The sequence below is a fragment of the Erinaceus europaeus genome, chromosome 2, assembly GCF_950295315.1.
Source record: "Erinaceus europaeus chromosome 2, mEriEur2.1, whole genome shotgun sequence".
Lineage (NCBI taxonomy): Eukaryota > Metazoa > Chordata > Mammalia > Eulipotyphla > Erinaceidae > Erinaceus > Erinaceus europaeus.
This window is the reverse complement of record NC_080163.1, coordinates 57,101,609-57,129,516: the sequence shown is the minus strand read 5'-3', so window position 1 is coordinate 57,129,516 and position 27,908 is coordinate 57,101,609. Positions and strand designations below refer to the sequence as shown.

At 51.1% G+C, this 27,908-nt stretch overlaps 1 protein-coding gene across 5 annotated transcripts; it reads right to left on the bottom strand.

The window, feature by feature from the left end:
- SLC6A7 (solute carrier family 6 member 7) lies at positions 1 to 27,908 on the bottom strand. 5 transcript variants are annotated; one of them, XM_060181069.1, is made up of 14 exons: positions 27,560 to 27,907; positions 20,524 to 20,707; positions 15,650 to 15,781; positions 15,271 to 15,505; positions 12,482 to 12,620; positions 10,778 to 10,912; positions 9,113 to 9,216; positions 8,880 to 8,965; positions 6,807 to 6,919; positions 6,589 to 6,720; positions 5,170 to 5,269; positions 4,924 to 5,024; positions 3,995 to 4,162; positions 1 to 1,592 (listed from the first exon to the last, which is right to left on the bottom strand). In XM_060181069.1, the coding sequence occupies exons 1-14, from the start codon at positions 27,590 to 27,592 to the stop codon at positions 1,383 to 1,385; spliced, it is 1,872 nt and encodes a 623-aa protein (XP_060037052.1). In that variant the 5' UTR covers positions 27,593 to 27,907; the 3' UTR covers positions 1 to 1,382. The 5 variants fall into 5 exon arrangements, with proteins under 5 accessions (XP_060037052.1, XP_060037050.1, XP_060037079.1 ...); XM_060181067.1 differs by having other exon boundaries at positions 8,880 to 9,004; positions 27,560 to 27,906; XM_060181096.1 differs by lacking the exon at positions 12,482 to 12,620 and having other exon boundaries at positions 6,807 to 6,887; positions 27,560 to 27,908.

Here is a 27,908-nt window from a genome sequence, read left to right as displayed (position 1 = left end):
TGACCTCATTGGTGTTTATTCATGAACAAGAAAATGGACAGAACACGGATGGGCAGGGGACACACCAGGAGAGAAATAAGAACTGGTGGCACTGGCAGACAACACTCAGGCGTCATTATGCTCCAGCCATCACTTGGGGAAGCAGGGACGCCACGGCAGCCCTTCCCAAGGCTGGAAGTGGAAGATGCCAAGACTTCTGGCCACAGGCCTGGTGTGTGGCCCCCCCTCCTTCCTCACACCTGAGGAGCAGAGTGGGGAGAGGGCCACCCAGGTGGACCTTCTCTGAGTCGCCCTGGTCAACTACAGCTAATCTCTTAGCAGTGCTGGGAGGGCCACGAGGGCCACTGGGACTCAGGGAAGGGGAAGAGCAGGGCTCTGAATATTGGCTGAGGCTCCTTCTTCCTGCCTCCTTCTGGCCTGAGCCTGCAGGGCCAGCCATAGTGAATGTAGACACACCTCTTCTCCACCCCCCTCTCATACCCTAGCTCAGGCCACAGCCCCCTCTGGCCCACGCTTTGCAGACCCCCTCCCCACCACCACACCCTGCTAATGCACCCTGCACATTGGCCCAGAATGAATGACGTCACCTGAAGCAAAGTTAAGACAGCCCCCTACCCCCCACTGCCCTTTCCAAGCCCTCAGCCCCTCTGGTGCCTATTGTAAAGTCTCCCACTCCCCCAACTCCCTGACCCCTGGCTCCAGGGTCCAAGCTTCTGACCTCAGGGTAGAGGGGGAGACAGTCTAACTTCCACACTTTGGTTGAACCAGCCCCTCCTGCCTGCCCTCTGCCCTACCTCCTGCCCTGCACATGTAGCCCCCCTGCAATTCTCCCCCTGGCTTGCCAGCTCTGACCCTTGACCCTGGCCTCCTGCCACTCCAGCCTCCTTGTGTTTGTGTCAGTTCATGTGAGGGCAAGCAGCCCCCTCCCTCCAAGAAAAGTGGAGTCTGGGCCCTGCATGGAGCTATGGAAATGACCCCAGCTGCCATATAAAAAAGAAGGGAGCTGGCTGGTCCGAATATTTGAGGTCTAGTCCCTTGGGCCATGTCCTTCCTCCTTGGCCTCAGTCTGTCCATCTGTAAAATGGCTGAATGGGATCATTGTCAGTTTTTAAGGTGTGTGTGTGTGTGTATGTGTGTGTGTGTGTAAGTATGTGTGTAGGGTGTGTGTAGGGGTGTGTATAGCTTTTGTGTAGGGGTGAACAGGAATATGAATATGTGTAGGAGTGTGTGTGTGTGTGTGTGTGTGTGTGTGTGTGTGTGTAGGGGGTTGAGGAGAGGTGGAGGCCACAGGAGGGCCCTGCCCAAGGCCAGCATCCCAGTTGCACCCTCCCACAGCCTCGACCACACTGCTGCCCGTGTGGCCCTGGCTCTGCCGCCCCGCCTCACATCATGGACTCCTCCTCCTCGGCCATCTCACGGTCCACCTCGATGGCGGTGTTCTCGAAGCTGGTGATGCCCCCATACTTGCGCATGTGCACCATCAGCGGCTTGGGTGACTGGCTCCCGGCCAGAGTGGCCACATACATGCCCGTCCTGTTCTCCTCCAGTGACGGCCCCCAGTCCATGGTCGGTCGGCTGGCCTGCTGGAGCCGCTGCAGCAGAACAAGGGCAGGGGTAGAGACAATGGCCAGTTGGGGGATGCTTCCCGGGATGGGGCACCTGGTAGAGCCCGGGCCACACCACCCACATCAACAACCCAGGGGGACTTCTTGGAGGCAGTCAGCTCCCATGTCCAGGTGGATGGGATTCACAGGTTGGGTGGGCATAGGGTTCAGAATTTAAGTTCAGCTTCCTTCTCTTCAATGGGGCAACTGTGATCCTTCCAGGAGGGATTGCAGGGATACCTTCTGGGGTGCTGGGAACTCAAAGGCCAGTGCACAGTGGCTGTTACGGTTACTGGGCAGGGTGGACAAAGGTCAAGCCACGAGCCCATTCTGAGGCGCTCCCCCTGAATGCTGAGGCCTGGGGCGGCCCTCACAGGTCTCATTCTGACACTGAAATACCACCGCCACCCCCGCCCATGTTCCCCCCGAGTCTCAGACTCCATGGAGGAATGAGCTAAGATGTGACTAAGCCAGGAAGCTCCAAAATTCCTTTTTCCTCAACTCACATACCCAGAGCTCCCACCGCCCTGCCAGGGTCACACAGCTGGGTAGTGGCAGTGCTGGAATATAAACTAGGTGTTCTGACCCTGCCTAAGCCTTGGTATACTATGCTTTGCTGCCTGTTGCAGTGGTGACCCTGGCTGTGGGCTTTTTGATCTCTGCTCTGAGGCTTGGAAGGACAGGTCTCCTATTAAAGATAGAGCAGTGGGGTCAGGTGTTGGCACACCAGGTTGAGCTCACATGTTACTGTGTGCAAGGACCTGGGTTCAAACCCTGAGTCCCTATCTACAGGGAGCTACTTCATAAGAGTTGAAGCAAGTCTGTAGGTCTCTCTTTCTCTCCCTCTCCCTCTCTCTCTCTTTATCCCTCTCCCTTTTTCCCTCTCTCCCTCTCCCCTCTCAATTTCTCTGTCCTAATAAAGAAAAATAGAAAGGAAAAAAAAAAAAGGGAATGGCCACCAGGATTGGTGGATTCTTAGTGCCAGCACTGAGCCCCAGGGACAACTCTGGTGGCAATTAAAGAAGGAAGAAGGAAAGAAAGAGAGAAAGAAAGAAAGAAAGAAAGAGAAGACGAAAGAAAGAAAGGAAACAGAGCAGCCGTGGCTCATGGAGGTGTTTTCTCCTGCAGCTTGGCTAGAGGGTAGACCTAGGATCTCTCACTCCTGATTATCAGTGCTGGAAGCCCTGGACTGGGCAGGTAGCACCCCAGAACTGACTCTGGATCCTCTGCAGGACTCACTACCCCAACAGCATGCCAGCCCCTGACAGTTAGCTATTGAGAAATCAGTGCAAGCTAGTTTGCTGAGACTGATGATCTCTGATGGGGTATGTAAAGGGGCTGTTGCAAGGTGGTGGTGGGGGCTCAGTCTCACTCCCATTCTCAGTAGGTTCACTCTGTTTCACCCACTATGCCAGCCTCTTGATACTAGGGGACTCCACACACACAGCCTCAGAAAGAAGCCCAGAGAGGGATAGAGACTCTAGTGATCACACAACACAGCAGCATTCCAGGGGCCCTCAGAGTCGCCATCTCCTTTTCTAAGACCTGTGTCAAACAGTTTGTGTACTCTCTGCATTCTGGGTCTCTCTGTCATGCCCCAGTCATGGGCTGAGCTGACACCATCACTCCACTCCTAAGTCACAGAAGAAAGTGACAGCCCACCCTAAGAGGGTCTGGGCACCCAAGCTCAAGTCTGGATTCTTGCCTGACTCACTATGGGACCTTGAACAATAAAAGGAAAGAGAAAGAAATAGAGAGAGAATAGTACCGAAGTTTCCTTCAATGCAGTGGAGGCCAGGCTTAAACCTGGATCAAGCAGATGGCAAAGCAGCTCACTATATAAGTGAGTTATTTTTGGGAGGCTTCCCTTGTCTTTTCCTTCCATTTTTAAAAAAATATTTATTTGATGGGACACAGAGATTTGAGTGGGCAAGGGAAGGTAGTGAGGGGAAAGAGAACACCTGCAGCACCATGTCACTGCTCACGAAGCTTCCCCCCTTATAGGTGGGGACTAGGGGCTGGAGCCCAGGTCCTTGAACATGGTGATGTGGACACTCAACTTGGTGTGCCACCACCCAGCCCCTGCTCCCTTGTCTTTTTCAAGTTTACCTGAAACACTGACTGATATCACTGGTCTTGGCATTGTGCCCCTTACCCACCCCAAGGCCCCTCATGGGTGAGGCGGTCACAGGGCAGAGTCCCCCACTTACACACACACACACACACACACACACACACACACACACACACACACACACACTATCCTGGGCCAAGCTGGTCGCTGGGGCAGAGCTCAGGCAGCCGCTTAGAGGAAGCACAGGTGGAGGTAAAAGACACCCACAGGACAGGCAAAGGCACTGGAGAGGCTGGGGTGGGTGGGGCAGACTCACCTCCCAGAGGGAGCCCTCCTCTCGCAGCACGGCCACCAGCATGCCAGCCGGGATCATCAGGCAGGACAGCAGGCCCATGAGGATGCCAAGCAGCTCGGCCCAGGCTGGGAAGCGGTAGCTGCCATACTCAGAGGGCTGGTACTTGACAATGCTGTACACTAGCAGGGCCTGTTGGGGAGGGCTCCCCATTCACTGAAGGTCCCACAGGCCCCTGAGCTTGAGCCCAAGATCTGAGACACCCCCATCCAGAGCCCCCCAAGTGACGGACCACCCAGCCTTCAGATTTGCTGGAACCACAGCTGGTCTCTCTCTGGAGCCATGCCTGGGCTTGAGCTAGCCTGACCAAAGGTCGGAGCCTGAGACAGCTTCAGAGTGCCTGAGACAGTTGTCCTGCAGCCACTCCTGCAGCCGTTCCAGCCCCAAGACAAAGAAACACAGCTTCAACACCCTGGGGCTAGGCAGTGGTGCACCTGGTTAAACATGTTACCATGCACAAGCACCCAAGTTTTAGCTCCTCCCTGCTCCCTACCTACAGGGGTGGGGTGGGGGGACACTTCCCAAAGGTGAAGCAAGTACTGCAGGTGTCTCTCTGTCTCTCTCCCTCTCTATCTCCTCCATCCCTCTTAATTTTTCTCTGTCATATCAAAGAAAAAATGGCCATCCTGATGGGTGTATATGTCGTGCTAGCATCAAGCCCCAGCAATAACCCTGGAAAAAAAATGACTGTGAGTCTTGAGAACATCCCACCCACCCACTCTGACAGCCAACTGCAATGCAGCTGCCAAAAATGGGTAGTGCTCCAAGAGAGGAAGGAAGACAGAATCCTGGTGCCTACCCTTGCCCTTAGCCCTGGTAGAGCTCTCTGAACTGGTGGGCCCTGCTCTCCATCCTGGGCCCCCAGCCAACAGTCCCCCTTCCGCTCCCCTTACCAAGAGTGTGGCTGGGGATAGGAACAGCCAGCAGGCCCTGAAGTAGATTCCTGGCTTGAAGCCCAGCATCATGTGGATGTCTCTGCAGAATCTCTGGATGCCTGCATGGGGAAGGCACCGAGTGAAGCTGGCCTACATGGCCCCCGGGACCTTCCCCATTTGTCCTCATGGCCAACCCCATCCCAGACCAGGTACCCCTGTGAGAATCCCCTAGGAAGACCCCCCCACCCCCACAGCCTTGCTCACCATACACCCGGGTGACAGCCAGGCACGTTGTGATCACCACCACCATGAGCCCAAAGCTGGCGCTGTAGTCATCCAAGAGGACCAGCCAGTACATGCCCCCCTGGAACACAAGTCACAGCTTTGGATGCCCTTGCCCCCTGGCCTGCTCCCTGCTGCAGCACCTGCTCCAGGAGAGCTGTCTGCAGGGTATCCCAGGAGGTGGCGCTGTGGTAGAGCTACAGATTCACAGGCATGAGGGCCTGAGTTCGATCCCTGGTATTGCATATGCTAGAATGATGCTCTGGGACCTGACACTCATGTGCTCATATGTGCACAGCCTGCCCCTCTCCTATCTCTCTATATCTCTATCTTCATGAAATAAGTAAATCAAAAAAGGCTGGTGAATAGTGCGTTGCTTTGTCATGTGCACAACCCATGTTCAAGTCCAGTCCCCATTGCATTGAAGGAAGCTTCAGTGCTGAGCATATTCTCTCTCTCTCTCTCCCTCTCTGTCTCTATCTAAACATAAACAAGAAATGCAAAATAGAAAGAATGAAAGTAATGGGTCAGCAAAATATCTCACCTGGAGAGTGTGCTGTCTTACCATGCTCACAACCTAGGTTGGAGCCAGCTCCCCTCACCCCCTGAATAGCTTCAGAGCCATTGTGTCTTCTCTCTACCTTGTGTCTGTTATATTTTATTTTAATTAATTTATTTTCATTTTGTTTTTTTGCCACCAGGGTTATCACTACAGCTTGGTGCCTACACAACAAATCCACAGTCCAGTGAGCCCTCCTCCCCATTTTTTTTCACTTTATTTGATATACAGAGAGAAACTGAGAAGGGAAAGGGGAGCTACAAAGGGAGAGAGACACCTGCAGTACTTGCTTCACCTCTGCTGAAGTGTCCCCACTGCAGGTGGGAATCAGCGGCTCGAACTCTGATCCTTGCACATGGTAATGTGTGTGCTTCACCAATAGCACCACTGCCTAACCCTCTGTCTATTGCTTTCTATCCCAGAGTGTCAGCTTAGAGAAGTGAAGCCCTGACAGTGATAAATAAGTAAATGAATAATTAAAATTTAGAAGAATACAAAGAAAGAGGTGAAGGAGGAAGAAGTGAAAAAGGAAGGGAAGAGGAAAGTGGAGGGGGAGTGAGTAGGAAGCAGCCAAAATTGCAGGAGAAACAGGATAATGATAATATCATTGACATCTCTCTGTGGAGCCACCACCCTAGCTGGAAGGGGACACCCCCACCTCATTCCTGTCATTTAATCAGTAAGAAACAGGCTCAGGATCAGTCCTGTGAGGTCAGCTGGCCAGGGCAGGAGTAAGACCCGGCCATCAATCTCTCTGAATCCGACACCGGGACTCTGGGTTCCCAGCCACACTGCCCTTGGGGACCAGGTTCCCTCCCAGGGAAAGCAGTGGAGCCACTCACATCAGTGGTGAGCACCAGCCCCATGAGGTACATGGCCACGCAGATGAGCCCCGAGAACACAGCCTTCTTGGGCCGCAGGTAGTAGGGAAATTCATCCGTCACAGATGTCACGATGGTCTCCAGAAAGGCAAACTGAAGGCAGAAGTGCATCAGAGAGCACAGCATGCACACATGCGTACCAGGAGACAGCCGGACACACGCCCCGAGATGCCACTCACCTGGCTGTCCAAGCCGAGTGTCAGCAGCATGAAGAAGAAGAGGAAGGACCAGAAGGGTGCCAGGGGCAGCATGGTCATAGCCTGTGGGTAGACCACAAAGGCCAGGCCAGGGCCTGGGCCAGGGCACACTGGCTCAGTGGCCTGGGGCACAGCCTGGGGCACACCCCCACCACACACACACACACACACACACACACACACACACACACGTGCACATGCTAGCCAAAGCCAAACCCAGAAACATGCCCTAACTGCACACTGCTGGCTATTTAGCTCTAGGATGTAGGCTGGCACACCATGGGCGCTCAACAGACAAATGTTGATGAAGAAAGTGAATTGTACAGCTAGGGATATAGCTCAGCTGGTAGAGTGTGGGATTTGTATATCTGAGTCTCCAGGTCCAATCCCTGGTGCCACATGTATTAGAAGGATGCTTTAACTTTCATGAAATTCTCTCTCTACCACACATGAAATAAACATAATAAATAAATGAAATTAATAAAATAAAGCCGGGAAAATGCAAAGCAGCTCACTTGGATAGCCTGCTACTTTGCCATGCGTGACCTGGGTTTAAAGGCAACCCCTGCCGCACTACAGGAAGCTATTGTCTGTCTCTCTTTAAAAAAAATGGGGAGTCGGGCAGTAGCACAACAGGTTAAGCACAGGTGGTGCAAAGCGCAAGGACTGGTGTAAGGTTCCCGGTTCGAGCACCCGGCTCCACACCTGCAGGGGAGTTGTTTCAGAGGCAGTGAAGCAGGTCTGCAGGTGTCTTTTTCTCCCCCTCTCTGTCTTCCCCTCCTCTCTCCATTTCTCTCTGTCCTATTCAACAACAACGACATCAATAATAACTACAACAATAAAACAACAAGGACAACAAAAGGGAATAAGTAAATATATAAAAAAAAGATTATTGTGTGGTCCAGGAGGTGGTGCAACGGATAAAGCATTGGACTCTCAAGCATGAGGTCCTGCATTCCATCACCGGCAGCACATGGATTAGAGTGATGTACTTTCTTTCTCATTAATTAATAAATAAAATCCTTTAAAATATGATTTATTTGTTGGATGAAGACAGAGAGAAATCCAAAGTGAAGGGGGTTTGTAGAGGGGGAAAGACACCTGCAGCACTGCTTCACCCTTTGTGAAGCTCCCCCTGCTCCTAGCAGATGGGGACACAGGGCTTGAACCCAGGTCCTTGCACACTGTAAGATGTACACTTAACCAAGTGAACCACCAGTAGGCCCATATAGCTATCTGGAAAGGTTACCCCAGAATGGTGAACTTCCAATGATTACAAAAAGTAAAATAAAAATAAAGATACATAAAAGAAAAATAGAATGTATAAATTCAGCGCATAAATAAATATTAAGACCCAAATGTAAAACCTCTTTTTTTTTTCCACCAGGGTTTTCCCTGGGGCTTTGCACCTGAATGATTCCACCATTCCTCACAGACTTTTTGTTTTTCTTATAGAAAGTGAAAGACAGATAAAGGAGAGACACAGAAAGGAGAGACTCCACAACACTGCTCCACCGCTCATGAAGCTCCCCCCTTGTATGGTGCTCCCATGTGGTAGCTGGAGGCTCAAACTCAGGTCCTCACGCATGGCAAAGTGTGTGCTCTAGTGGGTGCGCCATCTCCAGGCCCCCAGAAGACCACATCTGAAGACATAGTATGCACATGATCATTTCTCACCAGCAACACCACTAGCAAAGACACTCAGACAACTAACTGGCACAAGTTGCAGATTCACGGTATTGCCCACACATTAGAATCTCCTGCACAGACACCCCAGCACAGGATGTAGCTCATGTGGACAAGGAAGGCCCCCCAAGATCTGGGCCCCCCTAAGACAGGCCAGGACATGAGAAACCCTTTTCTCCCCAGACACACATCAGTACATGCCCATCTGTTCCTCCTCCCCACAGCCAGCCCTTCACACCTGGAACCCCATAGGCCTGGCCAGACAGGTTCACTTGTGATTTGTGTCACACTCCAGATACACCCACACACAGCCCCGCAGACCCCTAGACACCCTCACCCTCACCCACCAGGGCCGGACAACCCACACACCTGCTTTGGCGACCTGGTCCACAGGGACATCCAGTTCCTGCGACATGTAGCCCAGCACGGAGAAGATGGCGAAGCCGGCCAGGATGCTGGTGATGGCATTGCCCAGGGTGACGATGAAGGTGTCCCTGCCAGGGGAGGTCGGGGCACAGGCTGGGATGAACCAGGCTTTCCTGTCCCTGCCCCACAAAGCTCTGCCCACCACGCTCTCCCTCGCTTCCGCAGGCAGCACCCACCTATAGATGTTTTGGTGGAAGGTGTTGTAGGAGGCAAAGGTGAGAAGCCCCCCGAAGCCCACACCCAGGGAGTAGAAGATCTGCAGGGCGGCCTCGATCCACACCTGAGACAGGACACACACGGAAATAACTGGGACTGGAGACCCTGGCCGGGAGTCACTCTGGCTCCCGCGCTCACACCAGGAGACTTGGGCAAGGCCCTCCCAGCCCTAGGCCTCAGTTTCCCTGTCTGGGACCTGAATTTTCCCTACCCCCATGAGGAACACAAAGACAAAACTGTCAGCCATCAGCACTCCAAGTCAGACAGAGGAAGCACGAGATCCCAGCTCTGCTGCTCTCTGTCCCATAGCCTGGAGCTTACCACTGACTTTTGAGGACCTCTGTTTCTTCACCTGTGTAATGAGCAGATAATGTCTACCTCACAGGATGAGTGTCAAGAATAATACTAAGATGTCAGAAAAGTCATGAAGTATTGGTCGAGCAGTGGTGGACTAGGTTAAGCGCATGTTACTGTGCACAAGGACCAGGGTTCGAGCCCCCTCTCTCCACCTGCAGGGGGGAAGTTTCACAAGTGGTGAAGCAGGTCTGCAGGTGTCTATCTTTATCTCTCCCTCTCTACCTGCTCCTGCCCTCTCAATTTGTTTCAATCCTATCACATAAAAAGGAAAAAGTGACCTCTGGAAGTGGTGGGTTCATAGTTCTGATACCAAGCCCTAGATATAACCCTGGTGACAAAAAAAAAAGTTATGATACATTTTTTGCATTAAAAAAAATGGGAAAAAAATGTCATGACTTTTCCAACAACTCAGTAAATGAACTGAGGCCAGGTGGTGGCACACTCAGTAGAGTGTAACAATCACAATGTTCAAGGACTTGGGTTCAAGTTCCCGGTCCCTACTTGCAGGGGAGGAGGCTTCACAAATGGTGAGGCAGTATTGCAAGTGTCTCTTTCTCTATTTCTGCCTCTGGTAGAAATAATAAAAGGAGAAAAAATGGCCACCAAGAGAGGTAGAGTCATCACGCAGGCACCTAGCCCAGATATGATCCTGGCGGCAAATAACTAGATAGATAAACAATGAGTCTATGGCAGCAGCACAGCTTTTCAGAGCATACAACTTACTTAACTGAAATTCCCAGGTTCAGTCCTCAGCACCACCATAAGCGTCTCTCCCCGCTCATGTAAAATTACATAAATAAATTCCCTTAAAAATGATTTGTTAACAGGCCAGGAAATAGTGCACCCAGTTGAGTGCACACTTCACCATGTGCAAGGTTCTGAGCTTGGGTTTGAGCCTTCAGCACCACGTGGGAGCACCATGCACAGCATCAGAGGAAGCTTCATGGTGGAGGAGTGTTTGTGGTCTCTGTCTGTCTTTCCTTGTTTCCATCTGAACTTAAACTTGCATACATACATACATACATAAATGGCTCTGCCAGGAATGGTAGAATTATGCTGGCACAAAGTCCTCATGGCTAACCCCTGCCCCCCTCCTCCTCCCCCCAAAAAAAATTAGAGAAAAGACAAAGACATTTAAAAAAGCACATCAAGCACTGTGCCAGGTACCAGGGAGGAGTTCTAGCCCTGGCACCTCTTTCTCAAGAAGCCCTCCCCCACTTGCCAGCACCACCTACCCACCCCGCAGCACCCCGGCCCCAAAGCCTCACCTTAGAAGACAGCAGGTGATGGAACTGGGGGGTGAGATAGAACTGGATGCCCTTCCAAGCACCCGGGAGTGTGACCCCTCGGACCAGCAGCATGAGCAGGATGAGGTAGGGGAACGTGGCCGTGAAGTACACCACCTGGGAGGACAGGGCAAGGAGTGGAAGAAGGCTGGTGACCTTCTTTCTTTCCACCCTGCTCACTTGAATAGTGCTCCTCCCCGCCCTCTGCCCTCTGCCCTCTGGGTGGCCTGGGATAGATCTTCCAGGTTCCTACTCCCTACAGCCTGCCTCCTACCTGGCTTCCTGTTCTAGATCGTTTCTGCTCTTTCTTTTTGGCCTTTCCGCTAAGAGCTCTGTTCTTCAGGGCAACACTTCCCCTTACTGTCCAAGGGATTGTTCTAATTTTGTTTTGTTTTGCTTTTAGATAGAGACAGAGAGAGGGAGAAAGAGAGAGAGAGAAGAGAACAAGACCACAGCACCAAAGTTTCCTTCAGTGCAATGGGAGCCAGGCTCAAACCTCCACTGCATGCAGGGCAAAGCAGCACACTATGCAAGTGAGCTATTTTGCCAGGATGGGTTCTAGTTCATCAGCATTCAAGAATTCAGCCTTTTGGAAGATTTCTTAGACCTTCCCAGTTTCTCGGCCCTTCACCATCCAAAATGGGCACCTGTGGCTTTGTCACTCCAACATCTTTTTGTCCCTCTTCAGATGACAGTGCCTCAACTTCTGCCAAGATGGGCTGATTCCATCCCCAGCACCAGAGGTAGTGGGCAAGGATGGCGTCAAGTGCATACAACACTGCTGGCCCCAGGGACTGGCTCAGGCATAAGTACACAATCCAGCTTAACCTATGAGACTCAATTCTATGATTTTCACAAACTGGGGAATGTGTGTGTGTGTGTGGGGGGGGGGGTCCTTTCACTAAGCAAGTAAATTGTAAGCCTACAGTGGCCTCCTTTTTAAAAGATTTTTTCTTCATTTTATTTATTAACTACTGAATAGAGACAAAAAGAAATTGAGAAGGGAAGGAGAGATGGAGAGGAAGAGAGAAAGAGAGACACCTGCAGACCTGCTTCACCACTTATGAAGCTTTCTTCCTGCAGGTGGGGACTAGGGGTTTGAACCCAGGTCCTTGATCACTGTAATGTGAGCACTCAACCAAATGTGTCACCACCTGGTCCCCTCTACAGTGGTTCTTCATGAGGAACAAAGCCCAAGGAGGAGCCTGTCTGGAGGACAGCACTGCTGAGAGACCAGAGACACACAGTATAAAATCGATGGAGAGCCTTGAACCACCAATGCCTAAAGTCCACTCTTTGGACCTTTCAATCTAGTGGGACAAATAGATTTAGTTCACTCACATCTCAAAGACCCCTGGCTCATGTATAAGCCCTCCAGGCATTCAAAAAAAACGTGCACAGAGTCCCTTCAAAGGGCCAGACACTGGGTAAGTATTCAGTCTCAAATAGCAGCTAGGTCTTGCCCTTGGTCTAGTGTGCCAGTCTAGCGTGCCAGTCGACCCACAGTTCCTTCTTACCTCTAACATCTTCCTCAGACAGTGGCCCCAGTCCGATCTCCCTTTCCCTTCCCTCTTGCCAGGTGAAGTCTGTTGACCACCACCCCAGGTACAGTTCCCACCTCACTTCCTCCAGGAAGCCCTCACCCCTCCCCACCCCTCCAAATTGTAGGGAATTCCCAGGCTTCACCTTGCCTGAGGACTTGACCCCCTTGAGGATGCAGAGGAACACGATGACCCAGGCGAGCAGCAAACAGAGGCAGAGGTTCCAGCGGATCTCCCCGGGGCTGCCGATGCCCCGGCTGCCTTGTATGTGCAGGACATAGCGGCTGTGGGAGACGGAGGTCTGAGTGTCCCCTGCCAGGCTCCAGGGACACGGCGAGTCAAGGCACGGCCAGACCATGAGGCTCCCCCAGCTCCAGTCACAGGATCCTCCTCCATCCTTCTCTGCTCAGCTGCACCCGAGGGGCTGGCTTGCACAGAGCTCCATCATCCGGCCAGGCTGCCTTCTCCTCTGACTTCCTTTTACGTTTATTTTTTGCACCAGGGTTACTGCTGGGGCTCCATGTCTACACAATTCCCAGCAGACTTCTACTGATTGAATCATTTATTGATTAATTGCTTAAAATCATGTATTTATTTTATTTGATAGGACAGAGAGAAACTGTTAGGGGAAGGGGAGAAAGACAGGGAGAAAGACAGATACCTGTAGCATGGCTTTACTGCTTGTGAAGCTTCCTCTCTTTTAGGTGGGGATGGGGGTTTGAACCTGGGTCCCTGCACATGGCAATAGGTGTACTCAACCAGGTGCATCACCCTCCCACCTCCAGATTTTTATTTTCTTGATGGACAGAGAAAGAGATAGAGAGAGAGAGAAGGAGAAACACCACAGCACTGCTCTAGCACTCATGAAGCTTCCTTCACGCAGGTATTCCCATGTGGTGGCCAGTGGGCCGAACTCAAGTCCTTGCACATAAGCCACCTCCCACCCGACTCCCCCCTCCCTTCTCTGTTGGGGTTGGGTCAATGGGAAGCAAAAGCAGGAGACTCAAGGTAGAAGTGGGGGTGGGGAGGGGTGGTCAGGGTATCTTCATACCCAGCCCCCACTATGCTTCTCCAGTTCTATAGGCTAGCCCTTCCTCTGAGGCTCAAACTGTCCCCTGGTTCCAATGGTTCACAGAGGGCATGGAATGTAGACCCTTCCCCACCTCTGTGCAATATCTCCTAATCTCCTCAGTGAAGTCCCCGAAAGGCCAATAGCTGATCACATACCGACACCCAAAATGACACAGCGGACATTTTTTCGGCAGGCCCCTCCTAACTACTAACAACTGTGGCAGGTTCTTCAACAGTAAGGCACAGAACCAGCCTGGCAAAATAGTTCACCTAGATAGGGCACCTGCTTTCCCATGCACACAACCCAGGCTTGATCCTGCTCCCGACACACACACACACACACACACACACACACACACACACACACACACACGACGAAACTATGGGGCTGTGGTGTCTTTTGCCCTTGTCTCTGTCTCTCTCATGTCTCCCTTTCTAGCAATAAAGTCAGCCTAGAGCAGTGAAATATTACTTTTTTATAAATAAAATAGGGGGCTGGCAGTGGCACAACACAACTGGTTAATTGCACATATTACCAAAAGCAAAGACCAAGGTTCAAATCTCTGGTACCCACCTCCAGGGGGGCAAAGCTCCACAAGCAATGAAGCAGTGCTGCAGGTATCTCTCTCCCCCTCTTCCCTTTCAACTTCTCTCTATCCTATTGAATAAAAATTTAAAACTAATGATAAAAGTTAAGTCTAGGGCTATTTATGAAATATATGAATAAATCTATAAGACATATTTATAATATAAAGTTTCGGAGCTCTAGCATAATGATTGTGCAAAACATCTCCATGCCTGAGACTCTAGAGGTCTCAGATTCAATTCCCAGAACCATGCCTGAGACTCTAGAGGTCTCAGATATAATTCCCAGAACCATAAGCCAGAGCAGAGCAGTGGTCTCGTAAAAATAAAATTGGAGGGCCTGAGAGGTGGTGCTCTCAGTTAAGCACACTCAATACCACGTGCAAGGGCCCAGGTTTGCTCTCCACCTGCAGGGAAGAATGCTTCATGAGCTTTCTCTCTTCCTATCTCACTCCCACCCTCCCCTTTCAATATCTTTCTATATCCTATTTGATAACATAGGAAAAGAGAGAGAGAGAAGGAAAGAAAGAAAGAAAGAAAGAAAGAAAGAAAGAAAGAGAGGAAGAAAGAAAGAAAATAGCTCCCCAGGGGGGCCGGGTGGTGGCACACCTGGTTGAGCACACATGTTACAGTGCACCAGGACACAGGTTTGAGTCTCCACCTTCAGGGGAAATGCTTTGCAAGTGGTGAAGCAGTGTTGCAGGTGTCTGTCTCTCTCCCTCTCTATCAACCCTTCCCTCTTGATTTCTGGTTGTCTCTATCCAGTAAATAAAATAAAGATAATAAAAAAAATTTTAATGGCTCCCCAGGCAGCAGTGGATTCATAGTGCTGGCACTAAGCCCCTGTAATAACTCTGGTGGCAATTAAAAAAAAATAGATAAGTAAATAAAATAAAGTTAAGGCCAGGCAGTGGCACACTTAGTTGAGTGTAGTCATTACCATGTGCATGGACCCAGGTTTAAGCCCCTGGTACCCACCTGTAGAGGGGAAGCTTCACAAATGTGAAGCAGGGCAGTAAGTGTCTCTCTTGCTCTCTCTCTTTCCCTATCTTCCCTCCCCCTCTCAATTTCTCTCTGTCCAATAAATTTTAAAAACTAATACATAAATAAGTTAAATAAATTTTAAATAAAGTAATATTTAAAAAGAACAAAGATGGTACAGGCCTAGGCCCAACCCCTCCCACTTGTTACACTTGCTGCTGGACACTCTGAAGGGCCTTCATGGAGCCCCTCGGGGCTGGACACACACCCCTCGCTCCCTGGCAGTGAGGGCCTGACCTCCAGTACTCCTCGCTAGGGCTGACAGTGCCGCTAAGATTGAGCGCCGGCGTCCCATTGTGGTCCTTGGGGCCTCGGTGCTCCCGGCACAGGTCAGTGTTCCACCAGTTGCCGCAGTGCTCCCAGGGCAGGTCGCTGGTGAGGGAGGCGAAGAGGTAGAAGAGGACGTAGGCGATGATCATGTTGTAGTAGATGGCCACGAGGCCCACGATCAGCAGCATGGCCGCGCCGGCACCTGTGGGGTGAGGGGTTGGTGGGGGGGGGTGGCAGAGAGGGCCTCAGGCCAGCCCTCCCTGGCCTCAGAGAAGCCACTCCCCACCCTGTTCTGAGGTCCATCCCCTCCCCTCTCTGAAGGCTGGGCAACTCCCCAGGAACTCACCTTTGAAAAGGGGGCTGATCTTCCAGACGGCCAGGGGTCCCAGGCTGGAGAACTGGCCTAGAGAGAGCTCGAGGAAGAAGAGGGGGATGCCACAGATGGCCAGCATGAGGAAGTAGGGCACGAGGAAGGCGCCTGTGGGGAGAGGGGCACACGGGAACCTCAGGCACAGTGGCTCCCTTCTCCCTTGGTCACCTGCCCTCCTGGCCACCCGAGAGCATTTCTCTGAGGATTGGAATCTGAGATCCTGTGTGACTATTTGTTTGTTGAGGTAGAGAGAGACAGGCAGAGAAAAAAGGGAGAGACCACAGCACCAAAGCTTCCTTAAAAATGAGATGAGGACCAGGCCTGAACCTGGGTCACGCACATGACAAAGCAACGCACTGTCTAAGTGAACTATTTCACCAGCCCTGGACCCCATCCCCCACCTTCTTTTTTTTTTTTTTCAACCAGAGTACTTACTGCTTAGCTCTGGCTTGCAGTGCTGCCAGGGCTTGAACCTGAGACCTCTGGGGTTCTCTGGTATAAAAGTCTGGTGTACAAACCATAATGCTCTTTCCCCCCATCTTTCTTCCTTTCTTTCTTTCTCTTTCTTTCTTTCTTTTATTTTTTAATTTTTGTTTATTTGCATTTGATAGGACAGAGAGAAATTGAGAGAGGAGGGGAGAAAGAGAGACAGACACCTGCAACATTTTTCACCACTCACAAAGCATCCTCCCTGAAGATGGGGACCGGGGACTTGAACCCTGGTCCGTGTACATGGCAACATGTGCACTCATCTCAGTGCATCACTGCCTGGCCCTCCCATTCATTTGTGTTTGTGTTAGAATGCAGAGCACTGCTCAGCTCTGGCTTGTGGTGGTGCCAGGCACTGAGCCTGGGACCTCTGGGGGCTTCAGGCAGTAGTGCTCTTTCCTCCTGCCCCTATTCATTTATTATTTATTTTTTACCTTTATTTACTTATTGGATAGAAACTATCAGAAATCAACAGGGGAGGGGGGAGAGAGAAAAAAAAGGGAGCGCTGCTTCACCACTCATAAAGCTTTCACCCTGCAGGTGGAGACCAGGGGCTCAAACCAAGGTCCTTGTACACTGTAACCTGTGCACTGAACCAGGTGCGCCACCACCCGGCCCCTATTCGTGTATTTATTTGTTTATTTCACCTCCAGGGTTATTGCTGGGGCTCAGTGCCTGCACCATGAATCCACTGCTCCTGGAGGCCATTTTTTCCCCCTTTGTTGCCATTGTTGTTATAGCCTTGTTGTGGTTATTATTGTTATTGTTGATGTCATTCGTTTGTCGGATAGGACAGAGAGAAATGGAGAGAGAAGGGGAAGACAGACAGAGGGAGAGAAAGACAGACACCTGCAGACCAGCTTCACCGCTTGTGAAGTGACCCCCCATGCAGGTGGGGAGCTGGGGGGCTTGAACCGGGATCCTTATGCCAGTCCTTGCTCTTTGCACCACGTGGGCTTAACCCGCTGTGCTACCGCCTGACCCCCTCCCCACCTGTTTATTTTTATGATCTAAATCAAAGAGCTTGGTTGGGGGGTAGAAAGCATAATGGTTATGCAAAGAGACTATCATGCCTGAGGCTTCAAAGTCCCAGGTTCAATCTCCCACACCACCACAAGCCAGAGCTGAGCGGTGTTCTAATAAAAAAAAAAAAAAAAAAGAAGAAGAAAAACAATTAGAGAACTGCTGAGCCCTGGTTTAAGGTGGTGCCAGGCATTGAAGATGAGATCTCTGCTGCCTTAGGCAGTGAAGTCTATACCATAAATGATTGTGCTACTTCCCCCAAGACTGGCTACTTTTTAAAAAATTTCTTTATTGGGAGATTAATGGTTTACAGCCGACAGTGAAATACAATAGTTTTTATATGCATAACATTTCTACATAACAGTACAACCACCACTAGGTCCTCCTCTGCCATCATGTTCCAGGACTTGAATCCTCCCCCCCTCCCCCCAGAGTCTTTTACTTTGGTGCAATACACCAGCTCAAGACTGGCTCCTTTTCTTCCAGGAAATTCCAGAGGACCCAGGGGACAGGTGGGGATTTACTCACTAGATGAGGGCTGGATTCTGAGCAGACACTGAGTGAGTGGATACGGGTGAGTGAGCAAATGCATGAATGAGTGACTCACTTGAAAGTCCAGAAAGCAATGTCCTTTAGAATCTGGCTCCACTCACACATTACCATTAATGTACAAGGACCCAGGTTCAAACTCCCAGTCCCCACCTACAGGGGATAATGCTTCACAAAAAGTGAAGTAGGAATGAAGGTGTTCCTCTTTCTCTCCCTATTTTCCCCTTCCCTCTCAATTTCTCTCTGTCCTATCGAATAATAGAAAACAAGCAAACAGAATCTGGCTCCCGTCTACCAGACTCCCCCTAGCCCTCCCTGCCACTCCTACTGCTTGTGGCTATCACCCATGCTATCCTTTCTTCTCACCTCATTTCAGTAGCTGGCTCCCTCAGAGAACTGCCCACCATCACCACACCAGCCAGCCCCCTGCCTATCCTTGTAACAGGCACACAAGCCACGTTGCTGGGAGGCCTAGCCCCTCCTTCAGAGAGAACAGCTTATTCCAGCAGGTCTCCATTGGCACCCAACGCAAGCAGGGAGCTGGGCTCAGGGACAAGTCAGGCCAGGAGACAGGGCCAGGGTGAGGCAAGAAGACAGCTGAGCTCCAGCCCCTCAGCCACCAGCCACTAGCCCATCCTCCCCTCAGTCCATTCTACATGGATGCTGGTTACTCTGCCATGAGCTGGACAGAGATGGGGAAGACAGGGTGGCCCTGGAAATGCTGGACCGAGGTGGAATGGTGAGTCAGCAGCCTGCCAGCCACCGGGTGACCATGGGAGAGGAGCTTGGGTGCTCTGAGCCCAGGCAAGCTCATTAGAACAACGGCACACACACCACCACCCCAAGCCCAAAGGCTTCCACTGGGTTCAATGAGCCAGGCAGGGGAAGCAGGGAGCCGGGAGCCTGACAGATGGTAAGCCTAACCACCCCAACCACTGCCAGTGAGCCTTGGAATAGGAACAGAGAAGGAACAACAGAGGATTTGTTTGAGATGGGAGAGATCAGGGCTGGGAGGTGGCACAACCAGTTGAGTGCATATATTATCATGCACAAGGACCCAGGTTCAAAATCCCTGCTCCCCACCTGCAAGGGGAAATTCAGGAGCAATGAGGCAGTGTTGTGGATGTCTCTCTTTCTCTACCTCCCCTCCTTTTTCAATTTCTGTCTCTATAAAAACAAACAAATACATATTTAAAAATGGGAGAGAAGCTGCAGTGGGCAATGTGAATAGAAAGGGTCACGAGAGGAGGAAAGAATGGTGGTGACTGCCTGAGAAGTGGATCTGGAGAAGGTGGGGGGGGGGGCTGAAGAGCACAGTGTCACAAATGAGAATACAACTCTTTGCCACCAAACCAAGGTCGTTCCCTCAGACCATCACTCAGGGCCCAGGGAGTGACCAGCCCTGGAAATTGACATCTATAGGCATCTATGGGCAAGTGGAGGAGGGGTGAGAGGGAGAAAGGGTTAGCTGCTTCCCACCCTCGGATGCTCCCCATCCTTTATGAAGGGGTCCTCCTGATGAAGCTTTCCAGCAGGAATTTGATTTTAAAAAAGTCATGTTGGGGCTGGGTGGTGGCACACTCAGATTAGTGCACACGTTACCATGAGCAAGGACTTGGGTTCGAGCCCAATCCCTGTCCATGCAGATGGGGGGGGGGGGGGCTTCATGAGTGATGAAGCAGACCTACAGGTGTCTGTCTCTCTCCTTCTCTCTCTCTCTCTCTTTCTTGCCACCAGGCTTATCGTTCGAGCTCATTGCCTCCACAATGAATCCACGGCTCCTGATGGCCTTTTTTTTTTTCTTTCTTTACTTGATAGGGCACAGTGAAACTGGAAGGAGAGGGGGTAGATAAAAGAGGGAGAGAGACAGAGAGACACCTGCAGTTTCTTGTTTCATAGCTCATGAAGCTTCTCCCTTACAGGAATGGACCGGGGGTTTGAATTCATGTCCTTGTATATGGCAACCTAAGCACTTAACCAGGTGCACCACGGCCTGGCCCCCCTTCCTCCCTCTGTATCTCCTATTTCCCTCACAATTTCTTTCTGTCCTATCAAAATAAATAATCAAGTAAAAAATATTTTTAAAAAGAAAGAGCAAGTCACGGGGTGGGGTGAGTACCTGCCTGTAGCCCCAGCATCTAGAAATCTATTTCCAGGGCCAGGAGGTGCCTCACGCGGTTAAGCATACATAGTAAGAGGCACAGACACCTGTGCAAGGATCAGAGTTCAAGCCCTTGCTCCCCACTTGCAGGGTGTCTGCTTCACGAGCAGTGAAGCAGGTCTGCAGGTGTTTCTCTTTCTCTCTCTCTCTCTATCTCCCCCTCCTCTCTCAGTTGTTCTCTATCCTAACCAATAAAATGGGGGAAAAATGGCCACCAGGAGCAATCGGTTTGTAGATGGCCTTCAGATGCATTGGATCGACCTTCTCGTGGTGCATCCCGTGAGTACCCATTCATTGGGGAAACTGACGATCCTTCCTAGCCGACTGAATCCACATGGACCCCAGTCACTTTCAAACCCAGCAACAAGCAGCTCCTGACAGCTTTGCTGTTGACTGGCTATGGAAGAAGAGCAAACGCTAGAAGAAGAAAGTGCTGGCACTGAGTCCCAGAGATAACCTAGGAGGCAAATAAAATAAAATAAAATAAAATAAAATAAAATAAAATAAAATAAAATAAAATCTATTTCCCCGGGTCCCACAGGAGCCTATACTCACTGTCTCTCTCTCTCTCACACACACACACACACACACACACACTCCAGCCCCCGAGCAGAGTGACCAGGCATACCTCCCCCGTTGGTGTAGGCACGGTAGGGGAAGCGCCAGACATTGCCTAGGCCCACACAGTAGCCAATGCAGGACAGCAGGAAGTCCAGTTTGCCTGTCCAGTTGCCCCTGTCGGCAGCAAAGTCCACATCCAGGTCCACATCCCCCTGGTCACTGGGGGTCATCAGCAGGTCTGGGGTGACGGGCTGCCAGCAAGAGAAAGCAAAAGGGGCAAAGGTGAAAGGTGAGGAAAGGCTGAGGAGGTGACCACTCTCCAAGAAAACCAGCAACATGGACAGGAACAGGGCTCCATGGGAAGCTGGTTCTGGGAGATCACTGCTCTCACCTGGACTGGCTTGACCACTTGCAGGTCAGCCTCAGGTTCTAGATGACAGCAAATGTGTAAGACCAGCAGGAAGTTCAGGCACTAAGAAAGCCATCTCTCTTGACTTAGTGTGGCTGGCACAGCATTCAGATCAGAGAATGGTCTTGCTAACTAATGAGGATGACAGTGATTTTAGTAATGGTACCAGGTATGGAGTACTCACTATGTGCTGACTTTACCAGATTTTAGACTCAAAGCAATCCTGTGAACTAAATTATTGATTCATTGATTATGTAAAGACAGAAATTGAGAGAGGAGGGAGAGATAAGAGAAGGAGAAAGAGAGACACCTGCAGTACTGCTTCACTGCTCATGAGGCTTAGCCAACCCGCCACCCATCCCCTGTAGGTGGGGACAGAGGCTTGAGCATAGTAACGTGTGCACTCTGCTGGATGAGCTACTGACCCACTTCTTTTCTTACTTTCTTCCATCCTTTCTTCCTTTTCTTTCTTTCTTTTTCTCTTCTTTTCTTTCTTTCTTTTTGTGTATGTTTGTCAGAGTTTTGTTTTGGTAGAGGATGAAAGAGAAACACCTACAGCACTGCTACACCATTTGTGAAGGTTCCCCCCTGCAGAGGACCAGAGGCTTTAACCCAGGTCTTCACACATGGTAGTATGTGCACTCTAGGGAGTCTGGCGGTAGCGCAGCGGGTTAAGCGCACGTAGCGCAAAGCGCACGGACCAGCATAAGGATCCTGGTTCGAGCCCCCAGCTCTCCACCTGCAGGGGAATCGCTTTACAGGCAGTGAAGCAGGTCTGCAGGTGTCTCTCTTTCTCTCCCTCTCTCTGTCTTCCCCTCCTCTCTCCATTTCTCTCTGTCCTATCCAACAATGATGACATCAATAACAATAACAATAACAATAACTACAACAATAAAAAACAAGAGCAGCAAAAGAAAATATTAAAAAACATCTTTTAAAAATACATGTGCACTCTACTGGCTGCACTACCACCTAGCCCTTTCTTTCCCCCCACCTCTCTTTTTCCTCCCACCCCCCTTTCTTTCTTTCCTCCTTTCTTTCCTTTATTGCTACCAGGGTTATCACTGGGTTTCAGTACCTACATGAAGAATCCACTCCTCCTAGCAGCCTTTTCTTTCCTTTCTATTTTATTTGATAGGAGAAGGCAGGGTAAAGGGAGAGAGAAAGAGAGAGAGAGAGAGAGAGACCTGTAGACCTGCTGATCTGCTTCATCACTCCTGAAGAGTTCCCCCCTGCAGGTGGGGAGGGAGACTCTAGCCCAGGTCCTTGCATGTGGTAAGGTGTGCTCAACCAAGTATACCACCACCTGGCCCTTAATTTTCCAAGCTTAAAAGGTTACTATAATGTACCCAAGGATTTGACACACTTATCTGGGTCTTGAGTCCACAGCCTCCTGATATTAAAGGCCATGGCATAAGCACCATATTTTCAGAGCCACACAGAGAGCTGGAGCATGTCCCCAGGGCAGGTGACCAGATAAAAAGTGTTGCAGAAGAGAGGTTCCAGGAAGACAAGAGAGAGAATCAGGACCTTGGCACCAGAAGGCGAGGACTTGCCAGGGCCACCGCATCCTTTAAGGAAGCTGAAGAGCTGTTTGAACTTCAGAAGGCCCACAGGACTGTGACTTTAAGCTGGGAAGTTGCAAGAAACTAAGCTGACTCAGAAACTCCTAATCCTCCTGACACAGGAGGAGATGCATGCAGAGAGAACAGAGGCCAGCTGTCTTGAAGGGCCCTGTCCTGTGACTAGAGGGAGACAGGAAACTCCATGGGCCTCCTCCCTCAGGTGGAAGCTCGAGATGGAGACTCTTATCCAGATGTTTGGAAGCCTGGCCCAAGGAGAGGAGGCTGTGTGAGCTGGCATATCCCTAAACTGCCTAGGCACAGGGCCCAAAGGAACTCCAAAGGTGCTAGGAAGACTGTCCAAAATCCAGAAAGCCATGCCGAGCAGGTGACTCCAGGAAGGAGCTGGGGGACAGGGTCAGTCACACCTTTGCTGCTTGCTCTGAAAGCCACACCTATGTCACAGCACAGGCAAGATTTCCCAAGAGGAGACAGGACCATTGTACCACCAACCCCCAGTTCCTGAAAAACAGCTGGGGAAAATAGAGGCCCCAGTGAACTGGAAGATGGGAAATTGCTCTTCTTGTGGCCAGTCTAAGTCAATTCATTGTACATTTTTAACAAGAAGTCCTTCAAGCCTCAGCTTCTCCATCTGGACACTGAGGGGGATTGACTAGAGCAGTGTTTCCAAAATCCCATCCTTGTGATGTTCAGGTGTGCTCAGTGGAGGAATAATAAAAGATATCTTGGGTCAATTTGGAAAAAGCTGGATCAACACAAAGTAAAACAAGTTCCTGGGGACCAGGCGGTGATGCACCTGTTTGAGCACTCATGTCCCCAAGAGTGTCACCAAGAATCTGGGTTTAAGCAAATAGTCCCCACTTGTGAGGATGGGGGGGGTTCATGAGTAGTGAAGCAGTACTCCAGGTTTTTCTCTTTCTTTCCATTTCTATCCCCCTTCCCTGTTTCTTTTTTTCTTTTTATTTTTCTTTATTGAGGGGATTAATGGTTTACAGTCCACAGTAAAATACAGTAGTTTGTACATGTGTAACCTTTCTCAGTTTTCCACATAACAATGCAACCCCCTTTAGGTCCTCCTCTGCCATCATGTTCCAGGACATACCCTCCCCAGAGTCACAGTCCTATACTTTGATGTGATACACTAACCCTCTCTATTTTTTTCTGTCTCTTAAAAAGCTAAGAGTGTGTGTGTGTATGTGTGTGTGTGTGTGTGTGTGTGTGTGAGTGTGTGTGTGTGTGTGTATGTGTGTGTGTGTGTGTGTGTGTGTGAGTGTGTGTGTGTGTGTATGTGTGTGTGTGTGTGTGTGTGTGTGTGTGTGAGAGCTACATGAGAGATGAAGCCGTGCTGCAGGAGTCTCTCTTACTCTCTCCCTCTCTATCTTCCCTTCCCTCTCAGTTTCTGTCTCTATCCAATAAATGAGCAAAAGTATTTTTAAAAAGGTAAAATAAGAAAGGGAAGAAAAGGGAGTCAGGCGGTAGCACAACAGGTTAAGCACACGTAGCGCAAAGTGCAAGGACCAGCATAAGGATCCTGGTTCAAACCCCCGGCTCCCCACCTGCAGGGAAGTCGCTTCACAGGCGGTGAAGCAGGTCTGCAGGTGCCTATCTTTCTCTCCCCCTCTCTGTCTTCCCCTCCTATCTCTATTTCTCTCTATCTTATCCAACAATGATGACATCAATAACAATAATAACTACAACAATAAAATAAGGGCAACAAAAGGGAATAAACAAATATTTTTAAATGTTTTTTTTTAAAAAAGGGAAGAAAAGACCAGGGCTGGGGAGATAGCATAATGGTTCTACAAAAGACTTTCATGACTGAGACTCTCAGGTCCCAGGTTCAATTCCCACCATAAGCCAGAACTGAGTAGGGCTCTCACCCCATACCCTGTGTCTCCTTCTCTATATCCCTCTCATTAAAATAAATTAAACATTTTAAAAGACCACTGGGAGCAGGGAATTCATTATAGGCATCGACCCCCAAGTAGTTAGCCTAGTGGGAAAAGAAAGAAAGACCACCAAGTTTCTTTGCTGCAGGACTTCCAGAGTCTTTGTTTTTTATTATTATTATTATTATTATTATTATTATTATTATTATTATTATTATTATTTTACTTTTCTACCAAAGCACTACTCAGCTCTGGCTTCTGGTGGATTGAACCTGGGACTTGGGAGCTTCAGACATTAAGAGTGTCTTTACATAACCATGATGCCATCTCCCCCACCCTGCTAGAGCCATTAATGACCCACAAGCACTGTGACTTTTCAGAGAAGGTGATCCTCACTTCTAATTAAGAAAGGGTCTCAAGGAGCTAGTGCACTTGGATTTACTAGAAGGAATGCAAGTCTTGAGATTATCTAATACCTTCTGGCTCTGATGATCTACAAAGCAAGAGTCACCAAAGAGACTTCACAGGGAGACATCATATACCATATTGGTTGGGGACTCAATACCTCACTGATGGCCTGATTTGTTTGTTTGTTTGTTTTTCCCTAGAACTGTCCTTTCTGGCACCAGTCCAAGTGACACATAAATCAGGTAGTGACAGAAAAGGCTTTGCTGGGTATTTGTCACCTGAGCTCTGCAGGAAGAAAGACAGAGAAAGGATGTCTGGCTGCAGTGACAAGCTGAAGGGCAGAAAACTCTGGTGGCAGAACAAGCAGTTGGGTTGAGTCTTAGTGACAGTGAGAACTGTGGAGGGGATCCCACCTGAGGTTGGCCACTGAACAGAGGACAGGGGGAACAAGGACAGCCTAGCATGGTCTTGGGTAATAGTGACAAGATGAAAAAGCTGCCTTATTTATTTATTTATTTATTTATTTATTTATTGTTTACTTATCGATTGCCTTCAGGGTTATCATTGGACCATAATGCCTACAAGACTTGAGGGTTGGGGTAACAGCTAGTTGACATGGGTCCTGGCACCACAGGACTGGCCTGTCACCCTGTGACCCCGTAGCTTCATTCAGGCCAGCCAGCAGGAAAGCCAAGTGATGAGGTGCCTCTGATCCCTCCTGAGAAGCTGCTGCCCTTTCTCTGCTCATGGAGCGGTCCTGGCTCTCTGTTTCCATGGTGACAAGAGTTCCAAGAGCAGGATGCTGCCAGTCCTGGCGTCCCCCTCCTTCCCCAATTACAAGGAAGCCTGCCCGTACTCCAGGGGCTGGGGATGAGATCCTCCTAAGCTGAGCCAATCCCCAGATGACCTGTTGCCCCCAGATCCCCTCCTCAGGGGGAGGTGAATTCCAGGAAACTGGCATACACAGGATGGAACTGGTGGGGCGATGAAGCAAGCCACCAACTGCTTCTATGGGGCATGGAGGGAAGCTTCAGAGGCTGTTTCACAATTCCAGCCAGTGTGAAACTCCTTAGCCTGTCCCCACTCCCACCCCATGTTCCATCTGGAATCACACGGGATCACGTACCCAGTACCAAATCAGTACCCCTTCTTTTGGGGGACCTATAGTATCAGCAGGACCTGGGAGAGGAAGGATTGCCTGAGTAAAGGATTGCCTTCCTCTGGGTGAAAGAAAGATCTAGGGATCTGGGGCCTGGCTTCATCTTAGTACAAACAGACAAATTGAGCTACAATGATGGGGGGGGTGTGTGAGAGTGAGAGCGTGGGGGGTGGGGGGGGTGGGGGTGGGGGCGGGGGTTGCCTGGGTCAAACAGCACGAGCAGGACCCACACCCCCAGGCTCCTCTCAGAACAAGGCTGATTCTTGGTAGATACTTACCTGTCCTCACTCCCTGTCCCCTTCTCCCTATAACCAAGGGTGGGAATCCTGAAGTGGGGTGTGTGCGCGCTTGTGGAGAACCTTCCCTATTGGTCTAGGTTGCTGCACCCCTCTGCACCCTGGTTTCCTGCTCTATAATGTGGGGACAACAAAAGACCAACCCCCCCCACCCCCCCCCCCCGCTTATTGCATAATGACAAAACCAACTGTGATTATAACACAGGAAGCCCCATCCCCCCCCCCCCCCTTAGAGAGGTCAGGTTCTTTGGAGAGACGGAGAGGAAGGGCAAGAAGGGAGGAGGATGGAGAAAAAAAAGGGGGGATGGGTAGGCCTCCTCCAGAAGACCCCTGACATACAAATGGCTCCAGAAGTCATTCAATAAGACAGCCAGTGCCTGGTCACTAAGGGGAGTGAATCTGAACAGGGATGGAGGGCTGGTCCCTAACACCAGCCTCAGGGTCCCAGGCTTGCTGTGGAGACTGCTTTGGCATTCTGGCACTGGAGTGGGGTCAACCCAAAATCACAGGGAGATTGTGTAGAAACAGTGCCCGGGACCTCCCACTCCTTGGCTAGGGACTCAGTTTAAAACCCTACGGCTGGAAAATTTGCTATGATTCCTGCCCACAAGCACACAGGTAACTTGGCTGGGAGGTCCACCTCCCCATGCACGGAGAGAAGTCTGGGCCCCAAGGTCTTGGGAACTCACGTTTCCCTGCTTCTCCTGTTGCCTTCCATCCCACCCTCATGGGTCTCCCATGTCCTCCTTCCTTGTTGTCTGTCTCCTGGGGCCCTGCAGTGGGGCGGCCTAGGGTCTTAGCAGGGAAGCTAGAGCTGGGGGTAGGGAGAGTGCAGGTGGTGCGCTGGGGGTGGGGGAGGTGTAGAAGCACCGGGAAGAAATGGAGAGGGGGTGCTGGCTCGCACAGGTCAGGAGATTAACCCCACTCCTCTTTCAGGTCGAAGCTGGCACCCAGCTATTCTAACACCCCCACCATACATTTAACCCTGAGGGAAGGGGTGGGGGTAAGACAGAGGGGCGGGCGCCTTCTTCCAGCCCCCCTGACATCGTGCCTTTTGGGGCTGTGGCCACCTGTTCGCAGGGCCCGATCCAGTGAACCCCAGCTATCATCCGATCACACCGCCACCCCCAGACCAGAATAGGGTGAGAGGAGTGGGATGGGGTGGGGTAGGGCTCGCCCCACCCCGGCACACCTTGAACCCGTCCCTCCTAGCAATGCCGACCCCCTTGAACCCTGAGACAGTTCAGACGCCCGGGGGACCCCCACCCCCACCCCCCCCCCGGGACTTGGCTAGGGGCGGGTCTCTGCAACATTCCCCCTCCCCCGCCTTCACCAGGTGCTGCCGCCCTGGAGTCCTACCTTGCGGAGGTGAGCTCCCTGGAGCTTCTTCATCCTGGAGGGCAGGTGGCTGGGGCTTCCTGGCTCGGCTGCCCCCGGGCGCTAAGAGCGAGCGAGCGAGAACAAGGGAGCTGGCGACCCTGCGGCCGCGCCTTGGCCCCCGTAGGCTCCCGCGCACGGGCTGCGGGGGAGAGGGGGGGTGCTCCGCGGGCTGCGAGGGGAGGGGCGCGGGCGCTGAGGGTCAGTCGGCTGCGGATGTGGGGTGCGGGCCAGGCTCTGCAAACGCCCTGCCTCCCCCTGCACAGCACCCAAGGCTGGGGAGGGGCGCACGGCTGCACCCGCGTAGACACCCAGACAGACGGGCGGCCGG

Bases quoted from the DNA above. Each gene is read 5' to 3' on its own strand.
- SLC6A7 (XM_060181067.1), bottom strand. From the start codon at position 27,592: ATGAAGAAGCTCCAGGGAGCTCACCTCCGCAAG. The intron at 10,913-12,481 runs GTGAAGCCTGGG...CTGTCCTCCCAG, and splicing joins GGGTCAAGTCCTCAGGCAAG to GTGGTGTACTTCACGGCCAC. The intron at 4,163-4,923 runs GTAAGGGGAGCG...CCTCCCCAACAG, and splicing joins TATCCCCAGCCACACTCTTG to GCCCTGCTAGTGTACAGCAT.